The sequence below is a fragment of the Callospermophilus lateralis genome, chromosome 11 (genome assembly GCF_048772815.1).
Source record: "Callospermophilus lateralis isolate mCalLat2 chromosome 11, mCalLat2.hap1, whole genome shotgun sequence".
NCBI classification, from domain to species: domain Eukaryota; kingdom Metazoa; phylum Chordata; class Mammalia; order Rodentia; family Sciuridae; genus Callospermophilus; species Callospermophilus lateralis.
This window is the reverse complement of record NC_135315.1, coordinates 46,348,013-46,359,785: the sequence shown is the minus strand read 5'-3', so window position 1 is coordinate 46,359,785 and position 11,773 is coordinate 46,348,013. Positions and strand designations below refer to the sequence as shown.

At 38.6% G+C, this 11,773-nt stretch overlaps 1 protein-coding gene across 1 annotated transcript; it reads left to right on the top strand.

Moving 5' to 3' along the window:
- Window positions 1-1,272: 1,272 nt before the first annotated feature.
- On the top strand, window positions 1,273-10,786 carry LOC143410509 (olfactory receptor 1A1-like). The gene is made up of 3 exons (XM_076871382.1): window positions 1,273-1,317; window positions 4,082-4,167; window positions 9,862-10,786. Exons 1-3 carry the CDS (start codon window positions 1,273-1,275, stop codon window positions 10,784-10,786), a joined length of 1,056 nt encoding a protein of 351 aa, XP_076727497.1.
- The last annotated feature ends 987 nt before the right edge of the window (window positions 10,787-11,773 follow it).

Genomic DNA, 11,773 nt, shown 5'->3' with positions numbered 1-11,773 from the left:
TCAGCAAAAGAAACAATCTGTGATGTGAATAGAGAGCCTACATCCTAGGAGCAAATTTTTACTCCTCACACATCAGACAGAGCACTAATCTCTAGGGTATGTAAAGAACTCAACCCCAAAAAAACAAATAATCCAATAAATAAATGGGCCATGGACCTGAAGAGACACTTCTCAGGACATTATATACAATCAATCAACAAATATATGCAAAAATATTCATCATCACTAGCAATTAGAGAAATGCAAATTAAAACCACTCTAAGAGTTCATCTCACTCTAGTCAAAATAGCAGCTATTATTAAATACAAGCAACAGTAAGTGTTGGTGAGGATGTGGGGAAAAAGGTACACTTATACATTGCTGGTGGGCCTGCAAACTGTTGCAGCCAATATGGAAAGCAATATGGAGATTTCTTGGAAAATTGGGAATGGAAACACCATTTGACCCAGCTATCACTCTCTTACGACTATAACCAAAGGACTTAAAAACAGCATACTATAAGGACACAGCCACATCAATGTTTATAGCAGCACAATTCACAACAGCTAAACCATGGAACCAACCTAGATGCCCTTCAATAGATGAATGGATTAAAAAATGTGGAATATATATACATGGAATATTAGTCAGCAATAAAAGAGAATAAAATCATGGTATGGAGGTAAATGGATGGAGTTAGAAAAGATAATGCTAGGTGAAGATACCCAATCCCAAATAACCAAATGCTGAATGTTCGAATGTTTTCTTTGATATAAGGAGGCTGATTCGTGGTGGGATAGGGAGGGGGAGCGTGGGAGGAATAGATGAACTCTAGATAGGGGAGAGAGGTTGGAGGGGAAGGGATGAAGCATGGGTTTAAATGATGGTGGAATGTGATGATCATTATTATCCAAAGTACATGTATGAAGACACGAATTGGTATGAATTTACTTTGTATTCACCAGAGATATGAAAAATTATATTCTATATGTGTAATAAGAATTGTTATGCATTCTGCTGTTGTATTTGAATAAAAAGAATACGTAGGCAAAGGAACCGAACAGGCACTTCTCTCACCCATGTCCCACTTGGGCAAGGGAAAAGGTTCCTGTGAAAGGAATGGGCTGGCTGTAAAATTAAAAAGCTAGGAAAATAGTACCATGAAATAAACACTAGAGACCATAATTAAGTTTTCAGAATGGGGGCAATGACAGTTTAGGCCATCCAAATGCATATGGCTTCTAACAAATGAAGGAGCCCTCATTTGCTTTATTTATACCAGTACAGATCAAAATGAATCCACAGGAGCTTCTTCCAAAAAACAGGATACAGGTGGAGGTAAGCAGGCTGTTCAGTTATTAACAGGTCATCCCCATCTCTGGTGCTATGCTGAACTTGTGATGGAGCTGGGTAGGAAGCCACATGAATCAGGCATTCTCAAACCAGCAGGATTGTGGTTGGGAGTTCCTCATACCAGACATTCCTGCCTAATGGCTTCAACATCATTTTAGTTCATGCACAGTTCATGGATGGCTCTCTGCACACTTTCCAGAGAAATATGATCAGTCAACAAGTATATGTTCAACATCTCTAGCAATTAGAGAAATGCAAATTAAAATGACAAAGAGATTCCATCTCATTCCAGTCAGAATGGCAATTATCAAGAATACAAGTAACAACAAATGTTGGCAAGCATGTTGGGGAAAAGATATACTCATACATTACTAGTGGGACTGCAAATTGGTGCAATCACTCTAGAAAGCAGTATGGAGATTCCTCAGAAAATTTGAAATAGAACCACCATTTGACCCAGTTATCCCATTCCTTGGCATATACCCAAAGGACTAAAAATCATCATATTACATCAATATTTATAGCAGCTCAATTCACAATAGCTAAACTATGGAACCAGCCTAGGTGCCCCTCAAAAGATTAAAGGATAAAGAAAATATGGTACATATTTACAATGGAGTATTACTCAGCCATAAAGATGAATGAAATTATGGCATTTTCCAGTTAATGGTTGGAACTGGAGCCTATTGTGCTAAGTGAAATAAGCCAATCCAAAAAACAAAGGCTAAATGTCCTTTCTGATATGTGGATGCTAAAACACATTGGGAGGGAAGAATAGAAGTTCATTGGATTAGACAAAGGGAATAAATGGAAGAGAGAGATGGGAATAGGTAAGACTGTAGAATGACTAGGACATTACTTTCCTATGTTCATATATGAAAACATGACTGATGTTATTTCACATCATGTACAACCACAAGAATGGGAAGTTATACTCCATGTATGTAAAATATATCAAATTACAGTCTAGCATCATGTATATCTAAAAAGAACAAATTAAAAAAAAGAAACTTCTTCCTGACAGTAGCAGTTTCACCTTAAAGGTGAAGTTGTGGATTAAATAATTTTACAAGGTTTTTTGCACCCAAAACATTCCAAGAACAAAAACTAAGACTCATTGGTTTTCAAGATTTATGGTCTTTGGCTTTTGAATAACTTTACTTGTCTGAAATATGTGTCTGTATTATTTTGGATAACTTTATATTCTAAATGTAAAACTTTTTTTAAATTCTAAAAACCTGGAAATTTTCTAGCTACTAATCCATTCAATCCTTATTACTGTGGGAGAATGTTGTTTTCACTATCATTATTATTTCCCTTTCAGTAGTGGATAAGTTAAATAACTGTTCAAGGCCAGTTATATTCAGTAAGTTGCAGAGTCAGTCAGTGGTCATGCTGCCAGGGCTTACAGTCTTCACCATTACCCTCTACAGAAGATAATGTCTCACTGCCATAGGAGGTGCCGAATCATTGGACAATGACAATTATTCAGAGCTATTATAAGGGAACACATACATAAAGTGGACTAGATAACTTCCAGATCTTTTCTATCTTTAAGTACCTAGAAAATGTGAAGACCAGCTCTAAGCATGCTATATTAAAGAGTGTATACCTTGCACCCTAAAACTCTCCAAGTCAAATTCAATGGGAAAGATGAAGTATATTTCTTTTTTGTCAAACTTAACAGGATAGGAGGGAAGAAATACCAGCAGCTCAACTGAACCATAGTCCTTGCAACTCCCAAGAGGTGGTTTCAAGTTTAAACTGAACAACGACAGAGGACAGGAGATCACAAAGAAGGTAGAATAGGTCAGCCCACAGCTCAGACCCTAGAGACACAGTCTTCTAAGAAGTCTTTTTACCCATCCTTCCTTCTGGGGAAGATTACTGTTGGGAGCCACTATATCCCCTCAGAGACCCACTCAAGGAGTGTCAATGAGTCCCAACAATTACGCTTTGACCTGAATTAAGACAAAAGAGAGTCATGGTCTAGGAGACTTATGACCTGGTGACTTCTTCCTAACCATCTTTCTGCTAAGGCAGAATTGGAAACTAGATCTCTCATTATCAGTCTCTATCCTGAACAGTTCCTGCCATCCCTTCTATTCCATAGGTCAACTAAGAGTGCCTCTTTCCAAACCATCCTGGACCTGTCTTCTCTACCTTGCTCACAGAGACCCAGGAAAGCTTGAACTCCAAAAGAAAGGCTAGCAGAAGGTATACCAGCTGCCTTCAAACTTCCCACTTGTGGAAAAGCGACAGCCTCCTGGCCAGGACATTTCTTGACAACATCTGAGCTGACTCCACAGGTGAGGGCTGTGGACATTATAGATGGTTTATAACACCAACATCAAGCAGTAGATCGCCAGCTCTTCACCACAAGCATTCCTTTCCTTGACCCTTGAAAAGCCTCTACAAGGCAAGTTGAATTATTATGCTATTTTACAAAATATAATTTACCAGGTGAAATAAATGGCCAAAAGTCACATTGAGTTGCAGTAGTTAAATCAGGGTAGGTACAAACCTCAGCCTGACTCCAGATCCTAAAGTTCCTAAGATGTGATATACAACAGAGATGGTATCCTCCCCACTGACCTCACTTCTCCCGGGCTCCTGTCCATGAACACAGGATCAGGATGAGGTAGGCAAGACAGATTATCTAGATCTTAGGTCCTGTCTGTCTCCTGAAGTCATAGTCTGTGTGACTTGTGCTATGCGCATGCACACTCACACACTTGCATGCCCTTAGAGAGGAGATGCCGTCCACTTGCACATTCAGCGGCACCTTGGAAAGGGCCCTTCACAAGGTGTTGGTGTCTCCTTGTCAAAGCACAGGTGAGAATCTAAAGCACATGAAGGATACCTCCTAGACTATCTCTGTTGCCCGCCCCCTCCCCCGACCCCCGCAAAGACAAGGGGAAGCAATTGGCTTCTTCTGTCAATTGTCCTCAGCACCATCACACTCATGTCACTGACTTATCAGAGCACAAACATGTCCCAGGAAGTGGATATTGGTGGTTAGCAGTGTTTGAGGCTCTGATTTCCCTCCAGTGAACTCAAGGTTCTGATTCTGCCTCTAGCATTCATGTGAATGCATCTCCTGCACCTCTCCCTGGTAGCATAAGAGTTTTTTCACCTCTTTCTCCATGGTTTCGACATAAATCCTCTCTCCCTGTAACCACACTGTATTATCATACCCTTTGACTGTCTATCCTGAAGACCATCCCTGTGCTCAGATCTTCTGGTTCCCTGTTGCTTTGGTTGCTGCATTGATTATACCAACCCTTTTTCCTATTCTTGCACCTCTCTTTCTTACATTCTTAGCCCACCACACTTTTTTTTTCTTATCCCTTTGAGGTTGTCCTTATACTGGATTGTCAGTCAGAATGTTTCCATCCTCATTGGTCAGTTAGTATATATCTTCAAGCACATACATTTACAACTAAACAAACGAAAAATGGTTAGTGGAACCCACAACCACCTTATAAATTCTTAGTACTTAATAAAGAATAAAGACCTTGCATTAGATGAAAATCCTCCTCAAAACAAAACCACAACTAGTTTTCCAACCTGATATCTTCCCATTCCCTGTCCTGTCCTGTTCTCTCTGCTCTGATAGATACACAACACTTTTTTTGTTCCTGGAATCATCCTCTACTGTCTGAATTTTTGGTACTTGAGGCTATTTCCATGAGGACATTGAAGTTCATCTATGTACTGATGCATAGAAATGATTAGTGATTATAAAGAAATGGACACAATCGTATCTATGTATTATATTTTTCATTCCAACAGATGACATCTCTATAGTCAAGAACAATTCATAAAGGAAGAATAGAGGTAAGAAAAGGAGTGATGGTTACAGTTACAGGACTGAGGATGATTCATTGAATGACTGAAGCGGCTACAAATATGTTTGCCAGTTAATGGGAAAGAGCTGGTTTCAAGGTAGATAATGAAAATACTACTGCATTTTCTCCCTCACATAGCTTGATGTATGGATTTCTCTCCCCATGTACCCACTTTTTGTTCTCAGCTTACTCACAAAGAAATCTCTATCTCCTACCTTCAGTGAGTCAGGGGCTTAAACCAGGCATGGTACTGCACACCCACAATCCCAGGTACTCTGGAGATTGAGGCAGGAGATTACAAATTTCAGTTCAGACATGGCAACTGAATGAGACTCTATCTCAAAATTTAAATGCCTGGAAAGGTAGCTCAGTGGTAGAGTGTCCCTTGGTTCAATCTCTAGTACTGGGGAAAAAAAAAGGACTCAATCCACCAGCACCATGGCTATCCTACTAATGGAATCATCACCAAACATGTGAAATCTCTATTTTGAATTAAATGTATTAATTATTATACTGCTAAAATACCAGAATAGCAGAGAATAACATAACAAAATTTGTGTAAAATTAATTGTGTAAAATTTCATATTTCCTCCAACTTTTTTTTTGAGAGAGAGAGAATTTTTTAAATATTTATTTTTTAGTTTTCGGTGGACACAACATCTTTATTTTATTTTTATGTGGTGCTGAGGATCAAACTCAGCACCCTGCGCATGCCAGGCAAGCATGTTACCCCTTGAGCCACATCCCCAGCCCATTCCTCCAACTTTTAAGATAAATATTGCAGAAACACTTGAAATGTCCTTGTTCCAATCCAAAAATCTTTCTGATTCCCACTCAGAGATAATAATTCTTCTACTCTTGGCAAGATACTTTCATTCAGGACTTATGCTCCTGCTACATTCCAGGTATATTACTTTAGATGAACATGTCCATGTATTTTCTGATGTGCCATATATCTTCAAGCAACCCGCTTTCTCTTACCACATTATTTATGTCTGAGGTATCTATGTGAATTTATTTTAAAAACCATTGAAAGGAATCTATTAGTAAGAATGTTGCACAATTTTCTTATTCATCTCTCACCGAGTGACCCATTTCTAACTTTCCTATGTAGCAATACGCATCTCATGCATGTCTTCTTGGGATTTCTCTTGGGCTAGTTAGGAAGATTAATTGCTGGGTGGAAGGTGTATGGATTTCAGCTTCCCTACATATAGGCTCATTGTTTGCCAATTCCTTCTCCCTTGTAGTTCTTCCACAAATTGTTTTAGTTTTAATCAGTTTGTTAAGTTTTATGAGTAAAGGAAACCTGTGGCATTTGCATTGGGATTTCATTGAATTCACACATTAACTGGAAAAGAACTGAGGTTTCTATAGTGAGACATGAACATTCTCTATAGCCCCAAATTTCCTTTCCTTTTTTTTTTTTTTGGTCTTTCATTAAAGTTTATTAAGATTTATTGATATCGGAAACTTCTTTTGGACCTCTTTAGTTAGAATTATTTCTAGATGACTCGAAACTTTCTTCAACTATTTTAAAATTGTTTTTGTCTTTTTTAACATTAAAAAAATTTAATTAATTATATATGCCAGGAGAATGCATTTTGTTTCATTGTACACAAATGGAGGACAATTTTCATTTGTCTGGTTTTACACACTATAGAGTTGCACCATTTGTGTAATCATACATGTCCTAGAGTGATGATGTTCTTATTCCATCTTTCCTACCCCTAAGCCCCCTCTCCTCTACCCTCCTCTTTGTCCAATCCAAAGTTCCTTCATTCTTCCCATACCCCCTTTCCCCATTATGAATTAGCATTCACTTATCAGAGAGAACATTCGACCTTTAGTTTTGGGGGATTGGTTTACTTCGCTTAGTATACTCTCTAACTCTATCCATTTACCTGCAAATGCCATGATTTTATTCTCTTTTAATGCTGAGTAATATTCTATTTGTATATATACCACAGTTTCTTTATCCATTCATCTATTAAAGGGCATCTAGGTTTGTTTTACAACTATTTTTTTGAGGAGTCTTTTTGAAATTATATTTTCTAATTTATTCATATAGCATCGATTTTTCTACATAGTGGCTTAAACTAACAAAATTGTTGAAATTTCTTTGGTCATCCAGAGAGTTCATGAATTTATTTGTAGATAATCATATTTCCTATAAGTAATATCTTCTGTTTACAACCATTACTTAGCAAATTATTTCTATTGATGTTTCCACAAATAGGCTAATACTTCAAGCATTTTATGCAGACAACTAAACTCCATGCTTTATGTGGCTCTGTGGCCACATCTACTCTACCAAATGGCACAAACACCCCACGCCCCAACCATGAGGGCTTACCTAACTGCTGATCACAAACCCTAAGGGGCCACCACAGCATTGACTATGGCTTATATTTCTTTATCAGGGTTTTCTTTTTGCCCCTCAACCAGGTATGCCTCTCTCTTTCTTTTACATTTGGTTATGTTTTTGGTGGGAGTTTTGTGTTTGCAATTTTCTAAAACTTTCTATGTATTTTATTAAGAATGGAACCTGTCAACATCAGCTTAGTGTGCCATGTTGCTTAGAGCCCAACCTCTGAGATCTTACATTTCTGTATTATATAAAATAAACATAGTCTCTGAGCCTCCGGGCTCATAAGACCCTTTGAAATCAAAGGTATAGGAATTCTAGATGAAGATTAAAAAAAAAAGACATCTTAAAAGACAAACCCAAACTGCTTTAAATGTAGATACAAGAATGCATATCCTGATTAGATATGACAGAGATAAGTAGACCTACATCCATCATGCCTAGCATATAATTCACATATTACTATCAGAAAACGGAGAATTGGTGATTGAATTAATTATAGATTTAATTAGTTTTTAAGTGAAAACCTCTTCGGGAAAATTGGTGAGTTAGTTATGAAAACTCAGATTACTGCAACTGATTGATCACACAATATAAAGGTGACTATGGCCCTGATATACAACTAAAATGACTCTGAAATGTATAATCAAAGCAATCTCTCATGTAATCAAAATATCTGTCTCAACAAAGTCTTTTCTCACCTACCTCCTTGTGGTTTGGGTGGGTTTTGTCTTTATAAACGCTGTGCTTCCACAATTCAAGTGCTGGGAGTTCTTTGAGGCACTAGCCTGCTCCCAGTCGCTTGCCTGTCTTGCTCGCTAAAGGACTTTTTTCCCTTTCAATTTTTCTCAATAAGTGTGGTGGCCTGTGATTCTCACACTCTGTAACAGTAGTAAAGACTACTTCCAAAATGGGACACCAAGGGACAAAATTCACTGGTCTATTTTGGTGGAATCTAAACCCAGTGATCTTTATGATTTACAATCTCCCAATGCCCCTACAGACCCTCACCTTATGGGGTCTCGGATCACTCTTTGTTTGGTCTACAGAACAATTCCACATTTCCAGGCCAGTCCCTCCACTAAGAAATCCTTGCCCTGGAGAATTTAGTCAAAAACTCCAAAATCCTGTCTGTCCTTCCCTATCATGTATAATACAATCAGTGTGTGATTCTGGCTTCTCCATTACATTGTCAGGTCCTTGAGAGCAGGGACTATAACATATACACTGATGAATGAATGAATAAACTGTATTTGTCACATGCTTACAATTTTTCCCTAGGGTCTAACAAAGACTGTAGACCATGGAATGTGAGATTTAATTATGAAATGATTGAGTCTTGGGTGTTTATGGCATGCTAACAGGGGAGAATGAGCACTTCTTTTTAATTATTTATATATGACAGCAGAATGCATTATAATTCTTATTATACATACAGAGCACAATTTTTCATATCTCTGGTTGTATACAAAGTATATTCACACCAATTTATGTCTTCATACATGTACTTTGGATAATAATGATTATCATATTCCACCATCATTTATTGCCCCATGCCCCCTCCCTTCCCCTCTGACCTATCTAGAGTTCGTCTATTCCTCCCATGCTCCTTCTCCCTATCCCACTATGAATCAGCCTCCTTATATTAAAGAAAACGTTTGGCATTTGGTTATTTGGGATTGGCTAACTTCACTTAGCATTATCTTCTCTAACTCCATCCATTTACCTGCAAATGCCATGATTTTATTCTCTTTTAATAGTGAGTACTATTCTATTGTGTAGATATGCCACATTTTTTATCCAATCATCTATTGAAGGACATCTAGGTTGGTTCCACAGTTTAGCTATTGGGAATTGTGCTGCTATAAACATTGCTGTGGCTGTGTTCCTGTAATATGCTGTTTTCAAGTCCTTTGGTTATAGACCAAGGAGAGGGATAGCTGAGTCAAATGGTGGTTCCATTCCCAGTTTTCCAAGAAATCTCTATATTGCTTTCCATATTGGCTGCACCAATTTGCAGTCCCACCAGCAATGTATGAGTGTACCTTTCTCCCACAGAGGATGAATACTTCTGATTCACAGATTGCTCATTTTTTAGAAATGAGTGTCCTGGTGAACGTCAGTTAGTTCCAGAGACCAACAGAAATGTTTCTCCAAAGTTTGAGTATCTCAGGATTTTATGAAGGCAGGCATTGAGAAAGCCTATCACTAGAATCAAAAGTGCTGCATACAGAAGATCATAATGCACAGTAGTGGCACTAATAATTATTATGGACTCACCTCACCTTTCATGTCAAAGGAACCATGAAGAAAAAAAAAACAGTCTTCTACCATGGAGTTCATCCTCTTGGGAGTCACAGGTCAGCAGGATCAGGAGGATTTCTTCTTCATCCTCTTCCTGTTCATTTACCCCATCACTCTGATAGGAAACTTACTCATCATCCTCGCCATTCTCTCTGACATTCACCTCCACAACCCCATGTATTTCCTCCTGGCCAACCTCTCCCTAGTTGACATCTTCTTATCCTCTGTAACCATGCCTAAGATGCTGGCCAATCATCTCCTGGGCAGCAAAGCCATCTCCTTTGGGGGATGCCTGACACAGATGTATTTCATGATAGCTTTGGTCAACACAGAAAGCTACATACTGGCAGCGATGGCATATGACCGAGCCATGGCCATCAGCCACCCTCTTCATTATACAACCATCATGAGTCCAAGATCTTGTGTCCTGCTGGTGGTTGCATCCTGGGTGATTGGAAACACCAATGCCCTTCCTCACACTCTGCTCACAGCTAGTTTGTCCTTCTGTGGCAGCAAGGAAGTGGCCAACTTCTACTGTGACATTTCCCCCTTGCTTAAGCTGTCCTGTTCTGACATACACTTGAACGTGAAGATGATGTACCTAGGGGTTGCTGTTTTCTCTGTGCCATTACTGTGCATCGTTGTCTCCTATATTCGTGTCTTTTCCACAGTCCTCCGCATTCCATCCACGAAGGGTGTATGCAAAGCCTTCTCCACCTGTGGGTCTCACCTCACAGCTGTTTCCTTGTACTATGGGACAGTCATGGGCATGTATTTCCGGCCTCTGACCACTTACAGCCTAAAGGATGCTGTGCTTGCTGTGATGTTCATGACAGTGACTCCGATGTTAAATCCTTTCATCTACAGTCTGAGAAACCAAGACATGAAGGCTGCTCTGAAGAAACTCTTTCAGAGAAGAAGCTCTTCATAACCAATGTGAGGTCGTACATTATACACAGTGCTCACCACTGGGAGGAACTTGGAATATCACCTTCAATGTTATCTCCTACAAGAAGCTTCTTCCAAGCTCTAGAGCCATAAATCTCTAGTCTCCAAAACCTTATAGCCATTTAGTGAAACAACTTATGGAAATTATCACTTTGACCACATTTCTATTTTGGTTGGCTGATCAGCAGCACAAGCTATTGGGTTTACATTCCCCTATGCAACTGACTAGCAGAGTAAAGTTGAAAAAAGTTTGAGCCTAGGCTTCTACATCTACATATTGAAACAACAATATCTGCCCTGCTGGTGTCACAGAGTGTGGTCATAGTAGTTCATGCTTTGAAGACTACAAGTCAGCATTTTTATGTGGCTATTATGTTTAATCCTGCCTAGTAGGCTTGCAAGCCTCTGAGGGCAGGAGCTGTATTCACATAAGACTATCTTCACAATCCTGGTCATATAAGGTATACCCAGTAAACGCTGGCAGAGGTAGAATGGGTGAATGAAAATAATGTCTCTGATATGCAATCAGATAATAATTACAGATAATTGGAGTGGACATAATTTATCCATCTTTAAAATCTTTGAGGAATTTGGGAATATCTTTTTATGCTTCCTTCATATTGATTAAAATAGACTGTCTTTTAAGATCATAGAGTTCTCCCTAAAATTTTACTAAAATGATGGTAATGTAGGTTTTTCATGGTTTAAAGGAATAATGATTCTGATCTAATAAATGAAATCAATGCTGGTATAATTCATTCCAACACAAAATAAAGCTACAATGATCAAAATCTTAGGTGGCATATAATAAATGAAGAAAAAATACCAGTGTTGATAATGACTTGACTGGTATTCTCTTGAGTGGTGTAGGGAAGGAGAGGCCATAATTCTGGCCATTAATTCTGATTATGTAAGTAACATTCCCAAAACAGAGTTAACCCAGCACATCACTGAATACCCACAAACCCTA